Raw genomic sequence first — 27,636 nt, 5'->3', positions numbered from 1 at the left:
TTGCCACCGGAACCATCCCGCCAAGGGCCAACGCTGGCCCCGCCCCTTCCTTCCGGGTTCCATCCCTCACTTCCGGGCCGAGCCGAGGCCCGCCTCCGGTTTGGCTTGGTAAAATCCGAGGGAAGCCTGCCGTGTTGCATTTCTTGGGGTCAGCAAAGAGTCGGACACGACAGAGCGACTGAACTAACTGAACTGACGGAACCTGCGAGCCTTTGCCCCTCCCGATGCCAGGGCCCTTCTCCGCCTGGTGCCATCAGAATCCTCGTCCCAAGTCAGCGCAGGCCCGGTGTCGGCCGCATCCGGGCCACGCCCCTTCACCGAGGCCACGCTCCGGCCACGCCCCTTCCCAGTTTGGCGCTCTGCGACCTGCCTGCTGGCCCCGCCCCTTAGGCCCCGCCCCGTCCGTCCTCTATCCCAAGCGGCTCCGGCGGCCCTACCCATCGTCTCAGCTGGGCGCCGGGAGCTGCAACCATGGCCGTCACCGCTGAGGGCGCCCGCAGGAAGGAGCGCGTCCTCTGCCTGTTTGACGTGGACGGGACCCTCACGCCGGCTCGCCAGGTAGGACCCCGCTCGTTCAGAAGCTCCCGTTGGGGGTGTCACGCGAACACCCAGAAGCGTAATGAGTGACTTGCAGCTGCGTGATCCCAGATCCCCCGGGACCGTGCGTGGGCTGCCGCAATACCTGGCCCCTGACACCCCGGGGCCGCACGCTGGGAATCATACGTCCCGATTCCCCACGTCACAGCCCCCCCGAGCATCGGCGCCCACTTTCTGTGCCTGGGTGCGAGGGGAATGGGTCGGATTCTGGAGGGAAGAAGCTGCGAGCAGGGGCCTAATTCCCTCCCCCGCCAGGCCTGCCTCGGGTCGCCACCCACCCCACCCCCGCCCGCGTCTCCCCAGCCTTGGTTCCCACCCCCAGTTCAGCCCTAGGTGACACCAGTAGCCCGGAGCTGTCGTCTGAACCTTGCGTTTCCATACAGGGCAGCACACCCAAGCGTTAAGAGTCCCTATCGGTGGGGCGCGAGGGCCATCGGTGGGGGTCTCGGAGCCATCCCTTTGCAAAATCGGGCTGGCCTGCATTTAGTTTCTCAAGCCCCTTCCCTACTTCCTCTCCCACCTCCATTCTCTTCCAGGGAGGGAGGGCTTCTGTACCATTCAGGCTGAGTTTGGGGGCTTCTTCCTCCTGGAGGTGAGGGGTGGGAGGCTGGTCTGGTCTCCGTGGGGATGTTGTGGTACAGGGTGGGTGGGAGTGCGGTTTTCTTTCTAAAAGCATCTCAGTGGGTTGATGCTCCAACCTCTGCTCCACACCTAGTTTTTCTCCCATTCGATCTAACTCAGGATGAACCCCCCCCCCTCCACCACCAGTGCTCCCCGCAGCTGGGTGCGTGGATAAGCAGGCCTCTTTCTTGCCCTCTGGTCTGGGTCCCCCAGGACCTACTGAGGAATCTCCTAGAGCAGGAGCCACTAGGTCTGGGTGGCAAGGCAGGGATAGGAACCCTGGTCTTCGCATCCCATCCCCTGAATGAATGAGGGCCCTGGGGGCACAGGAAGCAATCTGGCCACCTTGCCTTCCCACTGCTCCCAGGGCCTAAACAAGACTAGAGTGTCAGTGCTGTCTGTCCATCCACCTAAGATCTGTGCATAGTACATTTTAAGTTAATTTTCAATTGTACGCATATTCACAAACACATTCTCTTGTAAAGAATGAAAGCGTAACAGAGAAGGGTAAAAGTCCCTTTTGACTAGTCAGGATTGCGGCCCAGCCCCATCCCAAAGTTGTGAGTTTGTGTGTGTGTGTGTGTGTTTTTAGCAACTGGTATCATACTGTGTGTGCCCTTCTGCAACTTGCTTTTAAAAAAAATAGTCGATATCATAATTTTTTGTTAATAATTAATTTGGCTGCACCGGGTCTTAGTTGCGGCACATGGAATCTTCGATCTTCACTGCAGCATGCAGAATCTGGTTCCCTGAACCCAGGATCAAACCCGGGCCCCCTCTATTGGGAGCTCGGTGTCTAACCCCTGGACCACCAGGGAAGTTCCTGCAACTTGCTTTTAACCATTAACAGCGTGTTTTGGTGCTCTCTCATATTGGAAACACAGTCCTGCCTTATTCTGTGCAAGCACAGTATAGAATTTCAGAGCAGCTGTGTGCCATTCTCCAACGGATTAGCTTATTTGCAGTTTTTCACTGTTATAAACCATCCCGGTGAACATATACACCTGGGCGATTCTGGGTGACAAGTCCTGGCGTGTAAAGTTTTGCTAGATCTTGCCAGATTGCCCTCCAAGTGGCTATACCAATTTACGCTCTGACCAGCAACATCTGAGTGCGTTTCTCCTCTGTCCACCCTAGATGGTGTCAGCTTGGAGTAACAAGGACTGAAACTCATTAGTTTACGTTTCCTTGGGGGGACGTCTTTTCAAGTGATTAGTCACTGGTTGTTTTTGTTTTGTTTTGCTTGTTTATTTAGTGTCACTGTGCTGGGTCTTCGTTGCTGTGAGTGAGGGCTTTCTCTAGTTGCAGAGAGCAGGGGCCACTCTTCTTGCAGGTGCTTGGGCTTCTCATCGCGGGGCCTTCTCTTGCTGTGGAGCACAGGTTCCTGGGCTTCAGTAGTTGCACTGGCCCTAGAGCACAGGCTCAGTAGTTGAGGCTCACGGGCTTAGTTGCTCCATGGCATGTAGGATATTCCTGGATCAGGGGATGAACCTGTCTCCTGAATCGGCAGGCAGATCCTCTGGCACTGAGCCACCAGGGAAGCCAGTTGCTAGTTGTTTTTCCAAGCACTGTCTCATTTAATCCTTAACAGTGACCCTCTCCAGGTTCTACTGTGATCCCCATTTTATAGATGGGACAACTGAGGCAAAGGCAAAGCCATTTGCTCAGGTCATCCTGCTGTTGAGGAATTTGAGCCAGAGTTTGAACCCAAGCGCTTCTAATTTGGAGATCTGGGTTCTGAACCCTGACTGGCCCCAGATCTGGGTGGAACATGGGCTCCCAGGACTCTGAGCCCTGAGTGAGGGCTGGGTGGAGGGCCCAGACATGCCAACGGAGCCTGTGCTTCCCTGCCCCCTGCAGAAAATCGACCCAGAGGTGGCTGCCTTCCTGCAGAAGTTGCGAAGTAGGGTGCAGATTGGTGTGGTGGGCGGCTCTGACTACTCGAAAATTGCCGAGCAGCTGGGAGAGGGGGATGAAGGTAAGAAGAGAGGCCAGAACCAATTCCACAGTTGGGTGGTGGGAGTGGAGGGTGTGGGGAGTTTGGGAGACGCCTGAAGCGATGTGCCTTCAAAGACCCAGTCCTGTTTCTGTGGGGCAGAGCAAGCAGAGTGAATAGGCGGGTGTTTGCTCCGGGGTTTAAAAAAACATTTGGTCAACACCTACCATGTGCCAGGCCTCCCTGGTGGCTCAGACGATAAAGAATGTGCCCGCAATGTGAGAGACCTGGGTTCAATCCCTGGGTCAGGAAGATTCCCTGGGGAAGGGAATGGTATTCTTGCCTGGAGAATTCCATGGACAGAGGAACCTGGCAGGCTACAGTCCATGGGGGTCACAAAAAGTCAGACACAACTGAGTGACTAACACCTCAACCCTTAGTATACACCAGGCGCCGTGCTGACTTTGGAGAAACAGCAGGGAACCAAGCAGACAGAATCCAGCCCTTACATAGTCTCCTTTCTCAGTTCTCCCTGCTGAGTCTTGATTTCCTCATCTTTAAAATGGACCTAATCAATAACAGCTACCACAGGTTGAAAATGACCTTGTATTAACTTCCTTTCATTTAATCCTCACAACTGTCATGCTTTAGGTTGTGAATGATTATCTCATTTAACAGAGGAGGATTCTAAAGTCATCCTGGCAGTTCTGTGGATCTAGAGGCTTCCTTGACTTTTCCCCAAGGGTGAAAGTGTTAGTTGTTCAGTCGTGTCCGACTCTTTATGACCCCATGGATTGTAGCCCGCCTGGCTCCTCTGTCCATGGAGTTCTTTAGGCGAACATACTGGAGTAGGTTGCCATTTCCTTCTTCAGGTCGTCTTCCTGACCCAGGCATCGAACCTGGGTCTGCTGCATTACAGGTGAATTCTTTACCATCTGAGCCATCAGGAAAGCCCCCTTTCCCAACCCTTTGTCTATTTTATCTGCAAGTCCAAAAATGTCTCCGCGCGTCCAGGTCTCCTGTATCCATGTCTCCATCACCCCACCATCGTCCGGGTGCTCTCCCCCTACCTGACCCCGCAGCAGCCTCCTGGCTGTGCTCCAGCCGCTTCTTGGTGGCAGTGAGAGTCAAAAACTGTCCCTGTGCGGCCAGCCTCGGTGGCACAGTGATGGAAGTTGTAAAACAGAAAAGAAGTTCCTGTGCCGAGGGCCTGTGGGAGTGCAGGGCAGAAATGATGCCCTCTGCTGGGAAGCCCTGGGGGACTTCCAGAGGAGGGAACTGAAGCTTGGAGGAGAACCGAAGGGGGAGGGCATCCCAGGCAGAAGGAGCTGCAGGAGGGAAGGCCTAAGGCTGTGACGGGCTTGTGTGCATGTTTGGAAGAAAACCAAGTTGCGAAGGCGAGGAGGCTGGAAAAGCAGGTTGGGGATGGAACAAGGGTGCTTTGAATGCCAGACCAAGGAGTGTGGGTTTCACTTCTCTCCTTGGCTCTGGGTATCTCGTCTCACACTCTATCTTTCCCTCTGGCCTCTCCGTGGACCTGAAGTTATCGAGAAGTTTGATTATGTGTTTGCTGAGAACGGGACGGTGCAGTATAAGCATGGACGGCTGCTCTCCAAGCAGGTCAGTGCCCTGCCTCTCCCCCGGGTCTTGGGACACTTTTCCACAGTGGAACAGTCTCTGGGTGCCTTCTGTCCTGGGCGGGAGGGACGCTGTGCCCACCAGCCTCAGAGCCCTGTGTCCCTTGCCCAGACCATCCAGAACCACCTGGGGGAAGAGCTCCTGCAGGACTTGATCAACTTCTGCCTCCGCTACATGGCCCTGCTCAGGCTGCCCAAGAAGCGGTGAGATCCCGCCCCTCCTGGGCACCCTCCCCGGCGTGGGGGTGGTGGGCATGGAGTCTCACAGATGGGTTCTGACTTGTCCAGGGGTGGATGCGTGTCCCCCGTGAAGTCCCGGTGGGACTGGATTTGAATTCAGGGTCCCTCTTCTCTCTGGCCCCGCCTCCCTGCCCCTCCGCCCGTCCCCTCGCCCCCAGTGGGACCTTCATCGAGTTCCGGAACGGCATGCTGAACATCTCGCCCATCGGCCGGAGCTGCACCCTCGAGGAGCGAATCGAGTTCTCCGAGCTGGACAAGGTGCCGCCCACTGTCAGCCTTAGTCTCAGGGACCTCGGTCACTCGACCTCTCTGAGCCTTTATTTTCTCATCCGTGAAAGGGATCCGTGGTGGCAGGCTGTTCTGATTCAACCAGTACCCTTTCGGACACCTGCTCTGTGCCACGGTTGTCGGCACTTCTGTGTCTTCCCAGCACTGCTGGCTCGGTGACTGCCCTTGACGACCAGGACCACCAGCCGCCTGCTCACCTGAGCCAACACCTGGGGCATCTCTTCTACCTTCCCACCCCTATAGAGTCCAGCAGTAATTCCTGGGGTTTCAGCCCCCCGAGTTGGTCTCAAAAAAAATCCCTTCACCCCTGTGTGTGCCTCTGCCCCCTGCCCACCTGTTCTCCAGCAGTGCCACTGAGAACCTTCTGAAGCACATCTGGCTGCCCTGCCTAACAGTCCTTCCATGGGCTCCCTGGCCAACCTCCCGTGGTCTCTGGGGGTCTGCCTGGCTCAGACACCTTCTCCCTGTGCGTCTGTCTTTGGAACACACCAAGATCCCTGTCACCTTTGGGTGTGCTGCCCCCGCTGACCTTGACTTGGATTTTGCTCATCACTCCCTGCCCTCAGCGCTCAGGGATGGAGGCCGTCCCCCAGGCCTTTTCATATCAGCCCATCTCTGACCTTCCCACTGGCTGCCCTTTTTAAACTCTATTTATTGGTTGCCTCGGGTCTTCCTTGCAACATGTGGGATCTAGTGCCCTGACCAGGGTGGCGCCCACGTCCCCTGCGTTGCAATGTGCATTCTCAGCCACTGGCCTGCCTGGGAGGTGCCCTGGCCTGCCCTTCTGCTCTCCCCTTTGCTGTTTCTGCCGCAGCCATGCCCTCCCTGCCAGTTCTAGAGACAGCAGACTATCTCCTGCTTCAGGGCTGTGTCTTCTCACTTCCATCACATCTGCTCAAGTGTCGCCTCTGTGTCACCTTCCAGTGTCACCTTCCCTAAGCATGACACTTAACCCAGCACCCTCTTGTACTTCCTCATCTTCAAAGTTTTCTTTCTTCCCAAGCAGCTTTCACCACCCACTAATCCAGTGCATCACCTATTTTTAAATCTTGATTATCTGTCTCATTCACTAAAGCTGTAAGCTCCTTAAGGGCTGGGATTTCTGTGGCTCTTGGCTGCTAGATCCATGGGCCCAGCATATGCCTGACAAAAGTGCTCGAGACATACTTTTTGAATGAAATAGATGATGTTATCCCCATTTTATGAATGAGAAAATTGAGGCTCAGAGAAAAGTGACTTGCCCAAGGTTATGTAGGGAATGAGTTGCAGCCCAAAGATTTGAACTTGGGCTTCTGCTTGCTTCCTTCTGATGTTTCCCAGAGGCTGTGTGGGACTTGGTGACAACTCCCAGCTTATCCAGCTCATCCCCATTCCCGCCCTGGGCCCTAAGGCCCACAGGCAATGCCTGCGAGCATGGAGACTTCCTTGTTGGAGTGGGTTATTGACCACTGGCCAAGAACCTCCTCCCACACACATATGGAGAGGTGGGCCTTTCTCAGGCCACCCAGGTTTCCCATCCCAGCTCCACCTCCCACTTGCCCAGCAACCTGGAAAAGGGGCTTCTCTGCTGTGTGCCTCGTTTTCTCACCTGTAAAGTGGTAATGATCACAGTTCCCATCTCATGAGGTGGAACACGCTGACTCTTCCCACAGCCCTCAGGGTCTTCTCTTATATTTTGGGTCTAGTTCTGCCCTCTTCTGATACTGGAGAGGGACATGAACCTTCTGATCTGTGTGCACTTCACCAGCACAGATCTAATACTAATGTTTTACCTTCCTTCAGCCCCCTCAGACCCTGAGGACAGGGTCTAAGGACATTGAGGCCAGAAAGCATGTGAACCAGCCTGAGGACACCATGCTGGTCTCTGCTAAGGCTGGACTTGGCATGTGGGGCTGTCTGGTGATCAGCCTGGTTCCCTGGAGATAGACAGTGCAGCTGCCCTGGACCATTTATTCTGAGCCTGGGGCACCCTTAGCTCTAACACTGGACCCACAGAGTGGCCTCTGATAGAGGCTGGCCTCCCTGGGAAGCCAGGGCTTTCTGGGAAGGTTATATGCCTCATCTCTGTTCCCATGAGAGTATGTCAATGTTCATTCAATACACCTCTTATCTTTAAGCCCAGGAAATCAACTCAGAGTCATAGCCAGGAGGCACAGCGGCTGGGCCTGGGACCTAGGCAGCCTGCCTTTATCTCTCATGTGCTCCCTGGACCACATTTCCAGGCTCCAGACTGCTGGCCGCCACCTGCCTCTCTTCCGTTTCTAGTCCTACCCATCACTGACTACAGTGGAGAACTGGGCGCCTTAACCCCCATGCTCTGAAATCCTCAGCGGCTCTTGGTCCCCTGGGATGTGTCCAAGCTCCCCAGCCTGGCTTCCAGGCCCTCTGTGTGCTGATCATCCTGCTGATCTTTCAAGGTGGCCAGATGGGGGCTGCCACCTCGGTGCCTCGGCCACAGCGAGCCTGCCGTCCACTCCCACAGCCGTGGCCCCCATCAGCTCAGCAGCTAAGATGCTCCCCTCCAGGCCCAGCATGGCTGTTCCCCTCTGTGGCTCCAGCAAGGCCAGGCTGGGGAATCCCTGGGCTGGTGAGTGAGTGTCCCCTTCTTGGTGTCTGTAGATACGCTGAGACTTCCAAGGTCCCGCCCAGAGGGGTAGGAGCCGGGAACATGTGGGAGGTGCTCAGTGAAGGCACGTTGCTGCGTGGTGGGTGCTGTGATTGTCCCCGCCTCCTGCTGACTTCTTTGCTCGCTGCCACTTCCCACATAGCCAAGTTGGTAGATTCTGCCTGCAGTGCGGGAGACCTAGGTTCGATTCATGGGTCAGGAAGATCCCCTGGAGAAGGGAATGGCAACCCACTCCAGTATTCTTGCCTGGAGGATCCCATGGACAGAGGAGCCTGGCAGGCTACAGCCCATGGGGTCGCAAAGAGTCGGACACGACTCAGCATCTAGACCACCAGTGCCACTTACTCACAGGTCTCTGCGTGCTCTTGGCTCTTCACACTCTGAGCCGTGGCTGGGCTGGGCAGAGCTGACAGGGCTGAGCCCCGCCCTGAGGTGGACACTGTGACTCAGGACTCAAACCGTCCCATCCCTTCAGCCTTCCTCCTCGAGTCTCTGCTCCAAGGCCTCCTTCAGGATACCTTGCCCGAATTCCGCTAGCACAGCTGGCACTGAATTTACTTTCAGGACTTCTGGCCCTGCCTCTGAGGCTGGGTGACCCTGAACAAGGCATCGGCCCTTTCTGAGCCTCAGCTTCCACATCTGTAAAGGGGGGGTCATGACCTCCACCTGGCAGGCTCAGTGAGCTCACAGGCACTGTCTGCCCAGCCCAGGGCCCGGCACACATGGCCCCCTAAACCTCAGTCTGCTCCCTCCCCTTCTGCAGAAGGAGAAGATCCGGGAGAAGTTCGTGGAAGCCCTGAAAACCGAGTTTGCCGGCAAAGGACTGCGATTCTCCCGTGGTACGTGCATCCCACGGAGGGCCTCACTGCCAAGGCCAGGCTGCACCCAAGCATCTTCAGAAACCCTTCCCAGTCCCCCAGGTGCATCAAGGGCAGGCTGAGCCAACACAGGCAGGGACCCCAGCCCCCAAAGCTTCCCCTAAACCCAGGCAACCCTCACCGCCACTTCCCCCTACAGTGGCCAGAGGGAGCCTTGTGGACAAACAGCCCCTGTCACACCCCTGCTTAGAGCCCTTCCGAGGCTCCCTCTGACTTTAATGAAACCCAGGCCCTGCACTCCCCTTCTCTGCCCTGAGGATCTTATGGCTCCCGGGCAGCTGCCACTCTGGCTGAGGTCTCAGCTCAGTGTCACCTTCTTGGAGAGCTGTCCCCAGACCACACCAGCTGGGGAGCTTCCCTACCCTTCCACCCCTGACCCCTGCCATTGACTTACATGAGCTGAGAGGTGGTCTGGTCACTTCCCGGCCCTCCTCCCACCTGGATCGTAACCCCGTGAGGATCCTGAGCCTGTCGGTGCCCTGCGCCTGGTGTTCGGTAGGCACTTAGGCGTTGTTGAAATGAATGAACAAATGAAGGGCCTTGCCCAAGGCCCTGTGAGCCGCCCCTCTGCTCACCTCATCTGCCCGCCCCCCCAACACCCTGCAGGAGGCATGATCAGCTTTGACGTCTTCCCTGAGGGCTGGGACAAGCGCTACTGCCTGGACAGCCTGGACCAGGACTGCTTCGACACCATCCATTTCTTTGGGAATGAGACCAGCCCTGTAAGTGTGCCTCAGGCTCAGCCCAGGTCCCCCTAGCCCCCCAGATTAGGGCCAGGACACGGGATGATGGGACACACCTCCTGGGAAACTCCCAGAAAGCAGTCAGTGTTCAACAGCCCCATTATACAAATTGGAAGGCTGGGACCCAGAGTTGGGTGGACACTTGGCCCGTGTCACAGAGCAAGTCAGGGCCGATGTGGTGAAGGTGGGCCTCCTGGCGGTTCTGAGGGGGGCCAGAGGAGCAGCTGTATAGGATCCAGTGTGGGGAGGGGACCCCCAGGCCAGGGTGGGTTTTGGGCCCCAAACCTGGGAGCCTCCTCGAGGCACCACACGTGTACACATGCCTTCACTGCCCTTCCTCCATGTGTAGGGTGGGAACGACTTTGAGATCTACACCGACCCACGGACGGTCGGCCACAGCGTGGTGTCGCCGCAGGACACGGTGCAGCGATGCCGAGAGCTCTTCTTCCCAGAGACAGCCCACAAGGCGTGACCAGGGCCCACACCTGCCCCTCAGGACTTCCAGGGAGCTCTGCCCACGCCTGAGAGAGCCCCTGGCCCTGGCGCTGGGGGGTGCTGAGGCCCCTCCTCTGGCCCAGGACCCCTGCCTCATGTTACCTACTGAAGGCCCAGCTCTACGGGCCCAGGATCTGTGTGGACGGCCGCCCGCAGCCGGTCAGCTCCTGGTGGGCCTCGCGTCCGTCCTCCAGCCCAATCCGATGGCCCTGGCTGCAGCTGCTGCCCAGACTCTTGGCAGAACAGGTTTCTGTCTACTCGGGAAGCTTGTAAGAATGTTGGTACGAGATAGAGCCCGCCCTGCCTGCCTGCCTGCCCTCCATGGGGTGCAGAGCAGTGGGGACCATGCACTTTCGTGAGAACTTTATCTCATGGATATTAAACCCTGTGGAGCGTGATATGGAGCCTGAGTGGCTGATTGGCCCCCACTTTGTAGATGAGACTGGCGCATGTGGCAGGGACTTGGCCCAGGTCACATAGCAGATGTGATACAGTCCAGGAGGGTGGGCCACTGAACCCCAAATGAGCTGTTTGGGGTGTCGTCCCCCAGCCCCCTCCCCCAGGACCCAGATAGACAGGCAGCTCTGGGCCAGGCTGAGTCACAGTTGAGGGTTTATTGCCAGTGTCAGGAAGGATGGGGGATCCAGGAGGCTGGTGGGGGTCTCAGGAGGTCTGACTGGATACTGTGGGGCCATGAGTGGGGCGGCCCAGGGTTGCTGTTAACACAGTCTGCCTCCTGGTTGGTGCCTAAAAGAGGGGAGCCTACTCCTGGTGGGGGTGCGGGTGTCTTGGGGGTTCCCAGGAGTTAACCTGCACCAGTAAACCTTCCTCCGAGGAAGCCAGGGAGCCTGTTCCTCAGGTGAAAGGCTTCAGGCCTTGCTTGAGTAGGCCCAGCTCAAACTGGGGCCATTCTGAGTTTTAGGGGGCTGGCCAGTGCATCCTAACAGCTCTGGTCTTCCAGCCTCCGGACAGGGGTGGGGTACACATAGCTACAGGGCCGGGATCCTCCTAGACAGTCACTGACCCCATATCGTGGGCATTTGGGCCCCTCTTTTACTCAGACTGGGTCTCCTGAGGGTGACCCCCTGGAAAGACCTCCTTTGAACCCCGTTTTTTCCCCCACCAGGTGATGTGTTCTCTGGAAGGGAGTGTCGGGGGTGGGGGGCCACTACCCAAGAGTGCACACAAACCCGTCCTGGTCAAAGGGGAGAGGGCTGCCACGCATTTAAGGGATGGACAAGATGGGGACCACACCTCAGCCACTGGCCTGTGGGGGGCCAGCGGGAGCCTCTACCGCATGGCTTTGGGAACAGGGTCCAGCAAGGGGCCTGCAGGGCTGGTGGTCTCCCAGGCTAAGGGCTTATTCTGGTGGGTGCCCCTGCCCGGCCCTGCCTGAGGGGTGTGTGTGTGTCCACTGCTGGGTCCTCGCAGCTGTGATGGGTGGGCACAGGCTGAGCATCAGTGGGGTTTGTGAGTCAGGGCAAAGGGGGTAACTCCGTCCAGGCTTGGGGAGCTATGCCCCCACCCCACTGAAGACCCTTAGCTCCAAGGAGGGCGGAGGCGGAGAGGCTCAGCGTGGCGCAGGGTGGTGGATGTGGCCTCAGTTTGGGGTTCATAGCCATTGCCAGGCTGCGGAGGAAGGGCTGGCCTTGAGCTCCCCAAACTGCCTCCTGCCTCTCCAGTGTGCTGGGGGGAAAGGAGGAAGGAGCCGGGGCTGGGCCTTGGCAGTGGGGAAGAGGGGCTGTTTGCCTCCTGGTTTCACCCTCTTCCCCTGCAAGAGGCCAGGGGGTTCTCCCAAAGCACTCACTGGCCTGGCTTCTGGGGGAGAGAGATCCAGGTCCCAGGGGGAGACCCCAGCCCAGAGGGGAAGATGTGAGTGGCACAGGTAGAGTCACCCCCAACAACCCCGCCGGCCAGGCCTGAGGCAGAGGCGAGGGGAGCAAGCTGGTAGGGCAGGGCCCACCAATGCCCTGACTCCCAGCCCCAGGCCTGACACGGGCCCTCAGAGGCTCAGTGGATCCTGGGATGGGTATTAGGAGGGCAAGGGGGTCCTGTGCATATGTGGCGGGGCGGGGCAGGAGGAGAACGCAGGTAAGCAGAGAAGGCAGGTCTGGTGGCTTCCGCCTCGGTCCAGCTCACACGAGGGTCACGGGGTGGATGGAGGCCCACACTCATGTCCACAAGCACAGACACACATGTTCACACCGAGGCCACCCGGGGGACTGGCGCAGCTGGCACGGTGGGGCGCAGGGCTGGCTGCGGCCCGTCTACCCTGTGTGGCTCCCTCCCTCCCTCGGCGGCTGGCACGGGGGCCCCCAGCCTAGGAGCCCACAACCTGGCCGGACCACGTCTCGTGGGGAGTGTGTGGGGCCAGCTGGGTGAGCACCACCTCCACGGCTTGGAACTTCTGGTTCTTGGGCGGGATCGGGCACACCTTGTAGGTCACCTCGTCGCCTTCCACCGGCACGTACTCCCCCTCGATGCTGGTGCGGGGAGAGGGGTGTCAGCCCGGGAGAGGCCTCGTCCCTGGACAGCCCCTGTGGTCTGGCCTGAGGGCAGCCTCACCCTGGGCCTCCCGAGGCCACGGAGCCAGAGCCAGACTTGTAAAAGAGAAATCAAAACCTCCCCTCACGATGCTATAAAGCAGGGGTCCCCAACCTCCGGGATCTAATGCCGGATGATCTGAGGCGGAGCTGATAATAATAGAAGCAAAGCCCACAGTAAACGCAGTGTGGTGGAATCATCCTGACATCATCCCTCTCCGGTCCATGGAAAAATTGTCTTCCACGAAACCGGTCCCTGGTGCCAGAAAGGTTGGGGACCACTGCTATAATGTTCAGAGTGTGAGAGGACTCGGGGAGGTCCCCAAGGCTCAGGGCTCAGGGACTCCACAGGCCACACCTGGCATGAGGGCTGGGGTCCAGACCAAGACCACCCCGCCTCTCCTAGCCCCCCTCTGGGCTGAAAGGCCCAGGGGCTGGCCCAGCCCTCTAAACCCCCATGGTATGGAAACAGGATCCAGGACTCAGGTGGTGGCTCCCAGGGCTTCTGGGGTTCCCCCTTCTCCACCTGGCCCCAGCCCTCCTCCACCCCTGCCCCTGAAGGCCCTAGGAGCAAAAAAAGCTGCCAGGACCACAGACTTCAGCCAGTGAGGGCAGAGGCCTAGGGAGGCATTTTGGAGGCACTGCTGGGACCCTGTAGCAGGGCCCAGCCGAGAATGGGGAGCTGGGAGGGACTCACTCAGACACGTGCACGAAGATGTCTTCCGACCCGTTCTCGGGGGTGATGAAGCCGTGGCCCTGTGAGCGTGAGAACTGCTTGCAGATGCCCTTGAACACCGGGCCAGCCGAGGCACGGGCTGTCCTAAAGATAGGGTAGGAGGCTTGGACATGTGGCCTGAGCACGCCACCCCCTGCTTCCCTGGACCACCCCCCACCCCAGCCTTCCTGCGCCCTGCCTGCAGAGCCTGCCTAGAAAACCCCCCCGGAGCAGAAACCACCTATCGTGCGACTAGTTCAGTCCTCTCATCACCCCACTGGACAATAAGGAGACAGGCCCAGAGAGGGAAAACTGGTTCTCCCAGGTGGCCCAGCAAGTGGGCCGCCTGACTGCCAGCCAGTTCGCCTCTCTGTACACAGGACCCTCCCCACCTGAGGCTGGTCTGGCTTACGCGAATTCCTGTTGTAAGACTGCTGAGTGAAGAGTGTGCAGCCTAGGCTTGAATACCTCCCAGAACAGGGAGCTCACTCTCTCCCAAAGCAGCAGTCTCTGTCCTATTTGCTCATTTGTCACTCGGCCCTTCATGCCTCACTTATTAAGCTTCTGCTCTGTGCCTGGCCTTGGTATGGACACGGGACGATCTGCACCTGCCATCAGACCCCTCCTTTGGCCAAGCCAAACCAGCCTCCGCGTGGCCCCCACGAGTGAAAGTGTTAGTTACCAGTTGTGTCCGACTGTGCGACCCCTAGACTGTAGCCCGCCGAGCTCCTCTGTCCCTGGAATTCTCCAGGCAAGAATACTGGAGTGGGTAGCCATTCCCTTCTCCAGGGATCTTCCCGACCCAGGGATCTAATCCAGGTCTCCCACACTGCAGGCAGATTCTTTACTGTTCAAGTCGCCAGGGAAGCCCAGGTGGCTGGCACAAATCTCCTCTTCAATTTGACTCCCCCCAGTGACCTAATTCTGAAGGCCCAGGGCTGGTCTCTATCCAGCCTGCCCACCTCTCTCCAGAGGTCAGCCACGTGCCACGGCTCTTGGCCAGGCAGTTTCATCCAGCAGGAGTACCCAGCTTCCCTCCTCTCCTGATACATCTTCCAAGGCCAGCTAGGACATCTTCCCTGAAGCCCGATGCTGGGTCCTCACCCCCAACCCTGCCAACTGTCATGAACTGTGGACAAACTCCCCCTGAATTATAAGCAGTTTGTGGACTGAGGTGTTGCCTTTTTTATCACTGGATCCCCTGGGGAAGGAGCTCCATACAGCTTGGTAGACTGAATGAATGAATGCTCGTGGTTACTAGAAGGTCCTTACACAGCTCCCCTGCCCTCGGGTGAGGACAAAAGGGGATGGTGGAGGAAGAGGCCGGACAGCCCCACCTGGAGCCCTGTCTTGGGAAAGATCAGCGGAGCCTGGGCGAGGGGCAGGTACTCACGCTGAATACGTCCTGGTCCGTTTGGTGGGCAGGGGACTGGGCAGGTCCCGAGATGAGACACTGCCTCGCTCCCAGACCCTGCTGCCCTCCCGGTGGAAGGGGAAGGTGGGCCAGACAGGGGACTTGGGGGAGTGCAGCGGGGGCACGACCGCGGGCGGCGTAGGCTCCGAAGTCATGGCGGGGCCAGCGGGAGAGCCGGGCGGGCTCCCAGGCGCAGGGGCCGGAGAAGGGCTTGGGCGTCCTGACGGGCAGGGCCCGGCCTGGCCCTGCTCGGCGGCCTCACCAGCCACAGGCTCCGTCTGGAAGGGGGGAGAGAGAGGTACAGGTGAGTGTGGTCCAGGGTGGGCAGCTTCCGGACACCCGTCTGGAGGGCTGGGCCTGCCTGCTGCTCCCAACCGTGAGTTCAGGCCACTCACAGCCCCTCCCTGACACAGGGTCCTCACCAGAAAGACAAAAGGGTCTTAGAACCTTGCTGCAGCCTGAACTGTGTTCTCCTAAAATTCACCTATTGAAATCTGAAGCCCTCAATGTGATGGTATTTGGAGATGGGGGCGTTTGGGAGGTAACTGGGTTTAGATGAGGTAAGGAAAGGGACTTTCCTGGTGGTCTACTGGCTAAGACTCTTCGCTCCCAATGCAGGGGGCCCAAGTTTGATCCTCAGTCAGGGAAGTAGATCCCACGTGCAGCAATTAAGAGTTCACATGCCACAACTAAAGATTCCCAAGTGCTGCAACTAAGACCCGGAGCAGCCAAATAAATAAAAAAGTATTTACATGAGGTCAGGAGGGTGGGGCCCTCATTATGGGATTGGTGTCCTTAGAAGGAGATACCCTTCCCTCCTCATGCCTGCCCAAGAGCTTGCCTCCTCTCCTCTTGCCTTGTGAGGACACAGCCAGCAGGGGGCGTGCGTGCGTGCTAAGTCACTTCATTACTTTTCCACTCTTGCGACCCCCCTGGACTGTAGCCCGCCAGGCTCCTCTGTCCATGGGATTCTCCAAGCAAGAATACTCAAGTGGGTTGTCAGTCATTTCCTTCTCCAGGGGATCTTCCTGACCCAGGGATCGAACCTGCATCTCTTGCATCTCCCGTGTTGGCAGGTGGGTTCTTTACTGCTGAGCCACCTGGGAAGCCCTAGCACAGGGTGGTCTACAAGTTAGGAAGAGAACATTCCCCGGAACCAGACCATGCTGCCACACGGAACTTGGACCGCTAGTCTCTAGAACCGGAATATCTCCATGGAGATATTCACTAAATATCTCCGTGGAGCCCCCCGTCTGTGGTGTTTTGTTAATGGTGGACCGAGCTGACTGAGACTAACCACAAAGTCCTTCTAGCTTGTAGTTCAATTCTTCAACTTGGAGGCCTAGGAGGCGGGATGCACAAAGTGGCCGATGACCTGGAACACAGTTTGGCACAATTACCAGCAGTTTCCAATCTATAGACCTGGGTCTGAATCTCAGCTTTGTCACCTGTAACCTGGTGACCTCAAGCAAGCCGCTCAACAGTTTCAACATAGTGGGTGGGAGTGTGGGCTCCAGACCCCAATGACCTGGGTTTGAATCCTTCTCTAACTATCGGCTGTGCAGCCTTGGTCAACACTCATAGCCTTTGACTTTGTTTCCTGTTCTGTAAAATGGGAAAAGCATTGGTTCTTATTTCATAGAGAGATCACTGAGAGGATTAGATGACATTCTACATACTTAGAAGTAGGACTGGGGTATGGTGAGCTCTTTGTAATGTTGGAGATTTTTCCTTAGCCCCAGTTTCTTCCTCTCTAAAAGGAAGTTGAGAATGCTTACCGTGCAAAGGGACTATGGCTTCAATGATTTAGTGTGTGTGTGATAGCATTTGACATCTTGTAGATACCCGATAAATTGCTATTATCAATGCTAATCCATAGAAGTTCCCCTGACAGCAGCTCACTGCCTGGATAAACTTAAAAAAAAAAAATCATTCTTTTTATTTTGGGGGGGCTGCATCGGGTCTTAGTTGGGCATGCAGGATCTTTCGTTGAGCGGTCAGGGTTAGTTGCCCTGAGTGTGTGGGATTTTAGTTGCCAAATCAGGAATCAAACCTGCATCTCTTGCATTGGAAGGCTGATTCTTAACCACTCTACCACCAGGGAAGTCCTTCGTCCTGTATTTTTCTCTGCGAAGGAAGAGAATGTAGTTACCCCATCCATGCACCCATTCACCCTCTGGGTCCCCTGGGATGGAAAACTCTTGGCTCCAAGAGACGCTAGACTATTTGTTGAGCCTGGAGCGGGTGGCCTGCCACAGCGGGGCCAGCAGGACGCCTGGACCAGGAGAGCTCCAGTTTCGCTGCATGTTAGCTGTTGGCTTGGGTAGCACTTCTACCAGCCTCAGCTTCCTCTTGAGAGTCCCCTGGACTGCAAGATCAAACCAGCTAATCCTAAAGGAAATCAACCCTGAGTACTCTTGGGTAGGACTGATGCTGAAGCTGAAGCTCCAATACTTTGGCCACGTGATGCAAAGAGCCAACTCATTGGAAAAGATCCTGATGCTGGGAAAGATTGAGAGCAGGAGAAGGGGGCAGCAGAGGATGAGATGGTTGGATGGCATCACCAATTCAATGGACATGAGTTTGAGCAAACTCTGGGAGATGGTGAAGGACTGGGAAGTCTGGTGTGCTGCAGTCCATGGGGTCGCAAAGAGCAGGACATGACTGAGTGACTGAACAACAGCTTCCTCACCTGTACAACGGAGCTGAGAAACCCTGCCTCACTCCCTCATGGGCTATGGTGAGGCTTGACTAAGCAGGGATATAAAGACTTGCCCACGGCCCATGACATACAGGAGTGAGGGTGACAGGCTCTCCACCTCCTCGCCCCCATTCCTTCACTCCCCCCACCACCCTGGGGCCAGAGGGGAATCTCTGAGCTAAGTCTATTTCTGACCTCCATCTCTTCTCTGCCCCCTGCAAATCCATAGTTTCCAGGGAAGAGTTTAAGATGCCTTCGGATTCTAGAGCCCTGCATGGACTGGAATAGCTGAGGAGTCACCCCCACTCAACTCCCTGGCAGGTCTCCTGGCCACTGTTCAATGTCCTACAGCAGGTGGGACTTTTCTGGGTCAAGGTGATGAGCTGGCTCTGCCGTCCCTGGGGGTGGAGATTCAGTGTCCTTCCCCCTCAGCAGGCCCCCAACACATCCCATCCAGCCCGCAGAGATGCTGTGGGGGCGTGGGGAGGCAGACAGAGGGTCAGAATTGCCCCTCAGGGTCCTTCATGCTGAGGTGCGGTTTTTCTCTCTGAGCCCACCTGAGGAGGCAGGCAGGGGCCAGGTTTAGCATTTTTATCCCCATTTAGTTAACTAATTGAATTAATTAAATCAACCCTGAATATTCATTGAAAGGACTGATGCTGAAGCGAAAGCTCCAACACTTTGGCCACCTGATGCAAAGAACCATCTCATTGGAAAAGACCCTGATGCTGGAAAAGATTGAAGGCAGGAGAAGTAGGGGACGACAGAGGATGAGATGGTTGGATGGCATCACCAACTCGATGGACATGAGTTTGAGCAAGCTCCGGGAGAGGGTGACAGACAGGGGAGCCTGGCATCCTGTAGTCCGTGGGGTCGCAAAGAGTCTGACACGATTGAGCGACTGAACAACAACAAGCTAATCAGTTAACTTTTAAAAGCCAAGTATTGAACCTGCCCCCTTGGCAGTGAAAGAGCAGAGTCCTAACCACTGGACCTCCAGGGAATTCTCTTGTCCCCATTTTAGAGTGAAGAAAACGGAAGCTTCAAGAAGAAAAGCGATCACACAAAACTTGCACATGAATGTGCACAGCAGCATTATTCATAAGAGCCCCAAAGTGCAAAGAACCCAAAGGCCCATCCCCAGATAAAGAGATGAACATGTGGTTTATGTCTTTATGTGGTTCACCACGAAACAGAACATGATTCAGCCATAAAAAGAAATGAAGTTTTGATAGAGCTATACGACAGCTAGACTTGAAACCTTGAACCTTGAAGTCATGCTGCTAGGTGGAAGAAGCCAGTCATAAAAGATGACATATTACCTGATTCCACGTATGTGAAATGTTCAGAAGTGGCAAACCCATGGAGATGGGAAGATTAGTGGTTCTAGGGGTTGGGAAGGGCGAAGGAAAATGAGGAATGACATCTAATGGGTACAGAGTTTCTTTTTGGGGGTGATGGAAATGTCCTCAAGTTGACTATCGTGATGTTGCATAGCTCTGTAAATACACTAAAAGCCACTGACTTGTCCATCATAAACAGATAAATTATATAGTGTGGGAACGATACCTCAATAACACCGTTAGGGAAAAGGAAGACAGGCAGCAAAGCTACCCAGGATGACAGCAGAAAAGCAGGAGATGCCCTGGGGTGCACTCCTGGGTGCCCCCTACCCTACCTGGGTGAGGGTGGCAGATGGCAGGGAGAGAAACTCGACCTCCCTTTCTCCAGGAAGCAAGGCGGTCCTGGGCGGCCCACTGCACAGTTTTCCCAGGCCTGGTACTGTGCTTGGCAGTGACAGCCTGTGCTGGGAGGTCGCCGGGGGTGGAGGGGAGGGAAGGAGGTAGGGGAGGGGCTGAGGCGGTCCACAGCTGTTGCCAGGGAGATGCAGCTGAGCTGGGCCCTGCTCCGGCCAGCCAGGCCTCCAGACCCAAGACTGAATGAGCCTGGCTCTCAGGTTCCATGCGATGTGGGCAGTGGGGAGGGGTAAGGGGCACTATCCAAGGTAGGGGTGGAGGGCAGCCTCCTCCTTCCCCTCCCGCAGTGGGCCAGGCAGCAGAGGGGAAGGGGAAGGAGATGGAATAACAGCAGCGATAGACATGTATGCCTTCCCACTCCCCATCCATCACCCCACCCACCCTGGGAGAAGGTGGGGAGTTGGCCTTTGGGAAGGATTTGGGGCTGGCATCTCCCCTCTCTCCTTCCTCTGCTAGAAAATGAGGATTACGAGAGCACCTCCTCCAAGGGCATCAGTGAGGACGACACGGGATGGAGTGTGGGAAGCACTGAGTAGGTGCTAGATGAGAGGGTGCTCCTCCCAGGCAGGGTGGCTAAGGTGGGCACGGGCTGCAGGGGGAGAGGGAGTGGGTGAAAGGAGAGACCCTGGAGCCAAACCCACTCTTTATTCTCACCTCTCCTGTTTCCCCAAGGACTCGCCCACCCACTAGGTCCCTGCCCTGCCCCTCATAGTTTCTCCTTTCATTTAGTCCCTGTGTCAGTACTGTAAGGCTCTTGCTATTATGACCCCATTTTGTAGACGAGAAAACTGAGGCTCAGGGAGGCTGTCACTCACTCGGGGCCACACAGCAATTAATGTCTGAACCAGAGCTTGAACCAGGGCAGTCTGACTCGAGCCCTGGAGTAGGGAGTCAGGAGTCCTGGGTTCAGTCCTTGTATTGCTACTGACTTGCTGTGTGACCTTGGACAGAGTCTTTGCCTCTCTGATCCATGCCAGAGCCCTGGACTTGAAGAAGCTGCACAGTGCAGGGTAGCCTGGGAAACTAGAGAGAGCCAAACAAGGGGATGCAGAGCAAGCCTCCAGCTCAGATTCTTTCTCCAGAATGTTGCTGCAGAAGGGGCGAGGGAAGACAGGGCTTTGATCGTCTGAATGCTATATACAGTCTTTACAAAAAAGTCCTTTTTAAGTCTTTATTGAACTTGTTACAATACTGCTTCTGTTTTATGTTTTGATTTTGTGGCCACCATTCATATGGGATTTTAGCTCACTGACCAGGAATAGAGCAGCACTCCCTGCAGTGAAAGGTGAAGTCGTAACCACTGGACTGCCAGGGAGTCTACGGAAATTACTTTCCATTTTTAAATCTCCCAGTTGCCGCAAAATGTTGAAATTACAATTGTGTCCATTTTACAAATGAGGAAGCTGAAGCTCAGAGAAGTGAAGTGACTTGCCCAAGGTCACACAGCAGGTAAGCAACAGAGGCCAGATTTGTCTGAAAGCAAATGGTATCTTCCTCTGAGGATAAGTTCCCAGAAGAATTTTCCCTGAGAAAGCAAAGGGGAAATAACCGAGAGCAGAGAACTAGATGTGTTTGTAGAACATTTGGTTCAACTCAAACAGAGCTAGAGCCTGACCCCCAAGGGATTTGGTGTGCCTGCCTGGGGCCATCTCTGGCCTGGAATGATGCCCTTCAGAACTAGCAGCTGGAGGGCAAGAGGACAGCCTGAGTCCCAGATGACCCAGGATTGACTCCTGGCTCTAGAGTGTCCTAGCGGGGTGACCCTCCCTCAAAACAATATATTTATTTATTTAGATATTTGGCTGTACCAGATCTTAGTTGTGGTCTGTGGGATCTTTAATTGCAACATGTGGGATACAGTTCCCTGATCAGGGGTCGAAGCCTTAGCACCCTGCATTGGGAGCTTGGTGTTTTAGCCACTGGACTATCAGGGAAGTCTCAACACTTCCTCTTTGAGACTCACTCTGGTGGTGGTTTATTAAGTGGTGTCCAATAGTCCATGGACTCTTGTGACTCCGTGGACTGTAACTTGCCAAGCTCCTCTGTCCATGGAATTCTCCAGGCAAGAATACTGGAGTGGGTTGCCATTTCCTTCTCCAGAGACTCAGTCTACCCATCTGTCAAATAGCGTGAATCATAGTCCCTGTCCAGGTTCCAAGAGGAGCCAAGGAGCTGTGTCAGTGGTGCCCCTGAGAGTATTTTGGTTCTGACCCTGCCAGCCAAGCTCCTCTTCATTTCCCTGCATGAAGATCAAGCCCCAGAAGTTCCGCAGACAAAAGGCCAGGGGAGGTAAAAATAAAACATCAGAGCTGTTCAGAGATAACCCTAGGCAAGGTCCTGATATAGCCTCATGGTGCTGTGAATGGTGATTCAGCCACATCAGCAGGTGACCATCAGCCTGGTGCTGGGGCTCCTCCAATTATCCACTCCCCCAAAAGAACTGGGCAGGAGATGGCTGTCAGAGTCTTCTGCTGACCCTGTGAATCCCTTTCCTTTTGGGCAGGTCAGGGAAATGAAGCTGGCTCAACCACCTGGTGCTGTGTGACCTAGGGCAAGCACCTGCCCTTCTCTGGGCCTCAATTTTCTCCTCGGCTACATGAATCATCATTGATCCAGATGACGCATGAGGGTCACTCCACCTCTCCTCTGAGGTTGTCAAAAACACATGCTTAACTGAGTGTGATTGCCAGGCACTGGGACAACAAACAGGAGAAGAGACAACCCTGCCTTGAGAGAGCCTGGGTCCGGTGGGGAACAGACAGACAAGCAGAACACAGGGTGGTTGGTCACGGCAAGATCATGGCCACCATCGATGGATTAGTAACCACGTGCCAAGAGGCGTGCAAGCGCTTTGCCCCCATTCCTCATTTATTCCTCACAACAGCCCTACAAGGTAATTATCATTATAACCCCATTCTTCAGAGGAGTAAACTGAGGCCCAGAGAGGTGAAGAGTCTTGCTGGGGTCACACAGCCAGTTGGGGCACGCACTTTAGCACCCTAGGTGGGGGCAGGACAGAGGCCTCAGGCAGGAGGGAGGGAGGGAGGACCTGCCGGTCCCTGCAAACTCCCGCCGCCCCTGCAGAAGGAAGAACGGGGCTTGGGGTTCTATTCCTGGCTTTGTGCTGACTCAGACCGTGACCTTGGGTGAGTCACTTGCCAACTACGGCAAGCTTAAAAACAACTCCCTCCATAAAAGCATCCCAGCCCAAGCCCCCACTGAAAAGGAGCAGACAGTGGGAGGCGTGGGTCCGATGACTTAGGGGGAAGGACAGGGAACACAGGGTGATGGGGGAAGGGCTTTCCGGACTTTGAAGTCTTACCCAGGATGGGCCTGAGGAGGGCGAGGAGACAGCCTCAGGACCACCAGGCAGACGTCAACTCTTCCCCAGTGCCCCTGCCCTCTCCCAGCCTCTCAGACACTCCTTAAAATACATCAGTGCCAAAGCTGCTGGAGCAGTTGGAGGTGACCTAATTAAACCTGGTTCTTTCCCTCTCCCATAGCGTGTGTGTGTGTGTGTGCGTGTGCATATGTGTGTGTGCGTGTGTGTATGGGGTGGGGGGGCACTGCCCCAGCCAATACTCGAGCTTAATTGAGACCCTTTAACTCTCCTCCTTGTCATGTCCCCAGGTTGCCCTGGAGGGCTCCTACGATTAAGGCCTTTGGGCTTCGTGGGCATTAGTGAGGGTATGGATGCCAGGATGGGCACCACGAGAGAGCCCTGCTCACATCCCAGCCCCGCCGTGCTGTATGACCCTGGGCAAGTTGCTTTCCCACTCTGAGCCCTCCTTGGAAAGAGGAATGGACTGGTCAAAGTCATACTTAAGAGTGGCTGAGCTTGAACTCAAATCAACGGGGCCCATGGGATTTCCAGCATGCCAGGCCACTTATCCTGGTGCCCATCATTTCGCTGGCTTGGGGCAGGGGGAAGAGCCGCCCCATTGCTTCTTGCCTCCCATCATAATGGTCTGCGTGGACAAAGGTCCGAATTGCCCCGAGCCCTCCTCTTCCCCCGAGTCTTCGGGTCCTGGCCATGTTAGTTGTGACCAGTGTGATGAGCTCAGCCAGGCCCTGAGCGCCCTCTGCTGGTGCCACTCCGGGGGACTTGCCTCCAGACCAGCCTGCGGGTTTCCCTCCCTCAACAGCCAGCAAAGTGGGACCCCCAAGTTCCTCCTAGGGAGGCTCCCTTCACGGCCAGCGGACTTCCGTGACCACTGCCCATCCCCTCTCACCAGGCCTGGGAGAAAGCTCTGTGGCCAAGATTGTCCTCTGGCCTCTCCCAGGCCCTTGTGAGCTGGTTCCTACTTACACCTGTCTTTTCTTTTTGTTTTTTTTTTGGAGGAGGGTCAGACAGACCCAGAGGGGCGGGGCAAATATGGGAAATAGATGTTTTTTGAAAAGACTTCAAGGAAATGCTGGGGGGAGGAGAGATCCAGAATTTGGAGGACTCAGAGGCTTCTGAGATAGAGTCATGTTTGCAGGACAGGCTCCCCATCCCCCAGGGGGCTGCAGACAGCCCCCTTCCCAGGGAGAGGCCTCCCCTGGAGCCCATCCAGGCAGGCATGCTGCCAGGCTCTCAGAAAGGTGGCCCACCCTCCACCCGGGTGCACTTCCTCCTCCCCTCCCCCAGCCCCAGCGGATGCAGCAGTTCACAGTCTGTATTTATTATTGTTCTCGCTCCCCGCGGCCCCCTCCCCTCTCCCCGAGAAGAGTCTGCAGGCTGGCAGATTGGCAGGAACCTGCTGTCTCCCTTGTGGGTGCCAGCATCACCCCTTATCTCCGCCTGGACTCCTTGTGCCAGGGTCAGGCCACTTGGGGACTTGGCACTACTACCCAAGGCTGCCTGAGTCCCTGAATGCCATGGCAGGGGACCCAGCGGACCCTGGCTGATCACCCCTGCCCTCCAGGGGCTGCGCCTGGCAAGGGTGGAGGTCAGCGCGAGACCAGCCTGCCTGGGAGAGGAGTGGCCTTGGGAGAAGCGAAAGCTCCTGGTGGGGATGGCTCCCAGCCCACGGGGAAATAATAGCGTGGAGCCGCCTCTCCAAGCCAATTAGCCCAATTATCCCCAACACCTCACGGAAGAAACAGAGTCAGGATGAGACAGCTGCTCCAGGTCCAGCTGTCTGCCTGCCACCCCACCCCCGCCCCCGACGGTCCCTCCCTGGCCCCAGCCCCAAATTCCAGGGGGAACGATCCATGTCGCTCCCTGCTGCACTCCGCTTTCAGCGTCTGGTAGGAACCCAATTATTTTCCAGTCATTCTCTCCCCCCTGGTTCCCAGACAGGAGGCTGCGGCTACGGCTTGGCAGGTGTCTGCTGTTCTCTGCCTCTTGAGCCAGACACAAGTCCCAGACACACACACACACAGACGCCCTTTCACAGGGAACCACGCAGCCTCAGCTTCCCTTGGGGGCCAGGCAGAGCGAGGGAGGGGGGCGGGATGGCCGGGTGGGCTCTTCCACACTCACACATGCCTGCCTCTCCTCTGTAAACTGGACTGGGCTGGGCCAGCCCAAGGGGAGGGGGCCCACCTTCCCAGAGCCTCCCCCTCTCACCATTGCACCTCCCTCTGCCCCCCATCGTTAAAGCCAGTTTCCAGGGCTGGAGCGCCCGACGTCCCAGGGTCCTAGCCCCTTACCTCTCCCTGGCGGCGGAGGTCCCACACAGCCTCCTGCAGCCGTTCAGACTCCGTCTCTCTCTGGCGTGCTTGGAGCTGATGAGCAGGGATGGGTCTGAGAGATGTGCTGTGTGTCTGACTCTGTGTGTGTGTGTGTGTGTGTGTGTGTGTGTGTGTGTGTGTGAGCATGCGGCACCTCAGGCCCCTCACTCACTCACACACGCCTTCCTCCTGACGTCAGGAAGAGCAGGAGGGAGGGACCGGGGTGGGAATTTGTACTCCCTGCTTAAAGGGACACCGGGCCCCTGAGTCAGACACGGGCAGTGTGAGAGAGTGAGCTGCGTCTCTCGGGGCCTCCGAAGCTTCTTTTTCTGGAAAGTGGCTTTTATTGCCAGGCCAGGGTATAATTTGCCCTGCCAGGTGGGAGTAGCTGCTGAGGAATGCAAGGGGGAAGAGCTTGGGGACAGCCTGCATTCCTGGCAGTTAGAGAGCAAGGAGGGTGGTGAGTGTGTGTGTGTGTGTGTGTGTGTCTGTCTGTCTGCCAGGAGGCCGTGGGGTGGAGGGTGAGTCTGGAAGAGTGGAGGCCGCATCAGGGCCCCAGGGACTTGCCATCCGCCCTCTCCCTTCTGTCCCCTCAGCAGAGTGGCCCCTGCCCTCCACTGCTGTCTCCCTCCCTTGGCTCTGGGCTCCTCCTCAGTGAACCCATGTGGGCAAGTCTAGTCGCAAGAACTCATGTCTTCCTCTGTCTAGCCCGTGGCAGACCCTGAGCTGTTTCTGCTGGGTTGAACTGAATTGAAGAGGCCCCTAAGGGAGTGAAAGGTGGCTACACACACAGACTCCACAGTCTGGGAAGCCCTGGGTGTGTCTCAGCCCTGGCGCTTCCAAGCTGGGTGACCTGGGCAAGCCTCTCACGACTCTGGAAAGCAGAGAAGGAGGCCCTTGCTGAGGGGGCTGTCGGAGGCTCCAGGGCAGCCAGTGTACAAGCCTGGCTGGAGACCCCCCCCCCAAAGACTGGCTCCTCGTCCCCCTACCCATCCCTTCTTCTCAGGAAAGAAGAAAGTCTGTCCTTCGTATATCTTTAGTATAGCTGACGCAGCCTGGCATTTTCAGAAGAAGTCTTATTAAAATAAAAAGGAGCAGAGAGTTTTAAGGGAGGCCAGAAAGATACAAATACCTAATAAAAATGGCTAGTAAGAGGCACTGAGGGCAACCCAATGAGTTGGGTGAGTGCACGAGTCAATGAACAAATGATGTGGTCAGAACTGCAGGAAGAGATCTTCTCTGGCACAAGGGCAGTGAGTTTTTAAAAAATATTTTTTAAATATCTATTTATTTATTTAGTCGTGCTGGGTCTTAGTTTTGGCATGTGGGCTCTAGTTCCCTGACCAGGATTGATCCCCGGCCCCCTGCATGGGGAGCACAGAGTCCCAGCTACAGGACCACCGGGGAAGTCCCAAAGGTAGTACTTGAAGTAGAAAAGTCCGGAGTTGGTTCAGCCTTGAGTCTTGATGGCTGCACGGTGGATTATGGGCCAGCAGAGGGAAGTAGTCAGGGAGGACCTCTCTGGAGTGATGATGTTTAAGCTGAGCCCCTGGTGACAAGAAGCAGCCAGTCTTGCCAGGGTCTAGAGAGAACCGTGGGAAGAGGGGGTGGTTTTTCCGAAGGCCCTCAGGTGGGTGTGAGTGCTGGCGTGCCAGAGCTCTGGGAAGAAGGCTGGTGTGGCTGGAGGGGGCGTGGGAGGGGAGAGGTAGGCTATGAGTCTGGAGGCCAAGAAGCAGGGCCTCAAAGGCCAGCTCTGAGGAGGCTGTGGTTTGGTCTGCTGTAGACCAGGGCCAAGGGCCTTACCCCTCCCTGCACATCCAGCCTCCCCTTCTCTGAGGCCCTCCCTGCCCCGCAGGCAGGCCGGCGAGCAAGTGCTGCGGCTGCCAGGCAGCCGGGAGCCGTGAATGAAGGAGGCTGGGCTGAGGTTTGAAGTAGTATTATGATTATTCTCCACGAAGACGGGAGGGCACAGCTGTTCATTCAGGAAATGAGCAGCCCAAGGCACCGCCCACCCACCCACCAGCAGCTGAGTAACAAAGAAATCAGCTGCTTAAAACCAGGGGCTCCGCCATGCAGGCTATTTCTGTGAAAACCCAAGAATTCAAAAGCTCACCCCCTAGAAATCCTTCCTCACTTTGGTGAGGCTGTAGAGGTGGGTCAGGAGAGAGAAGCCCCTTAGTCCTGTTGGTTCCAACTGAACTTTAAAATCCCCATTTCGTTACTGACCATCAGCCCACCCGTGGGGCCCCGTCCTGGCCTTCCAAGGCCTTGAATCCACAAAACCCTTTAAGGTACAGGCACTCCTCCTAAGTGTTGGTGCCACTTGACAGGTGCCAAAACTTTGGCACAGAGAGTTTAAGAAACTTACCCAGCACCACACGGCTGGTAACGGAGCTGGAATTAAAGCACGAGAATTCTGGCTTCGTTATTCTTGTTCTTTCTGCTGTATCACACTGCTCTGAAGTGTCTTCAGTTCCCTGGACACCCGTATCCTCTGCTGTGGGACTCATCTGCTGCCTGTACTAGCAATTTTATTTTTATTTATTTATTCATTTTAAATGTCACTGGTTTGTGCAGCCCTCCATAAGCATCCTATTTATTTATTTACTTTTCAGTTAATTCATTAACTCGGCCACACTGGATCTTTGTTGCAGCTCGTGGGCTCAGTAGTTGCCTTGTGTGAACTTAGTTGCCCTGAAGCACAGGGGATCTTGGTTCCCCCATCCGGGATTGAACCCTCATCTCCTGCATTGGAAAGTGGATTCTTTTTTTTTTTTTAATTTTTGG

The 27,636-nt window shown here is 56.2% G+C and overlaps 2 protein-coding genes across 5 annotated transcripts; one reads left to right on the top strand and one right to left on the bottom strand.

Moving 5' to 3' along the window:
* The first annotated feature begins 388 nt into the window (after positions 1-388).
* Positions 389-10,459, top strand: PMM1 (phosphomannomutase 1). 2 transcript variants are annotated; one of them, XR_015164566.1, is made up of 9 exons: positions 389-558; positions 3,079-3,196; positions 4,698-4,774; positions 4,904-4,995; positions 5,190-5,289; positions 7,737-7,906; positions 8,709-8,784; positions 9,430-9,545; positions 9,916-10,459. XR_015164566.1 is itself a non-coding variant. In XM_086403043.1 (8 exons), exons 1-8 carry the CDS (start codon positions 472-474, stop codon positions 10,036-10,038), a joined length of 789 nt encoding a protein of 262 aa, XP_086259169.1. In that variant the 5' UTR covers positions 389-471; the 3' UTR covers positions 10,039-10,459. The 2 variants fall into 2 exon arrangements, 1 of the variants encoding a protein (XP_086259169.1); XM_086403043.1 differs by lacking the exon at positions 7,737-7,906.
* Positions 10,460-10,656: 197 nt separating this feature from the next.
* Positions 10,657-25,040, bottom strand: CSDC2 (cold shock domain containing C2). Of its 3 annotated transcripts, XM_086403046.1 has the most exons (6): positions 24,829-25,040; positions 16,787-16,860; positions 16,031-16,108; positions 14,713-15,011; positions 13,302-13,424; positions 10,657-12,544 (listed from the first exon to the last, which is right to left on the bottom strand). In XM_086403046.1, the coding sequence occupies exons 4-6, from the start codon at positions 14,886-14,888 to the stop codon at positions 12,382-12,384; spliced, it is 462 nt and encodes a 153-aa protein (XP_086259172.1). In that variant the 5' UTR covers positions 14,889-15,011; positions 16,031-16,108; positions 16,787-16,860; positions 24,829-25,040; the 3' UTR covers positions 10,657-12,381. The 3 variants fall into 3 exon arrangements, with proteins under 3 accessions (XP_086259172.1, XP_086259171.1, XP_086259170.1); XM_086403045.1 differs by lacking the exon at positions 16,031-16,108; XM_086403044.1 differs by lacking the exons at positions 16,031-16,108; positions 16,787-16,860.
* Positions 25,041-27,636: the final 2,596 nt, after the last annotated feature.

This window comes from Bos grunniens, chromosome 5 (assembly GCF_055505025.1).
Source record: "Bos grunniens cultivar Pamir isolate PY7600 chromosome 5, Bosgru_T2T1.0, whole genome shotgun sequence".
Classification (NCBI taxonomy): Eukaryota; Metazoa; Chordata; class Mammalia; order Artiodactyla; family Bovidae; genus Bos; species Bos grunniens.
This window is presented reverse-complemented; position numbering and strand designations above follow the sequence as displayed.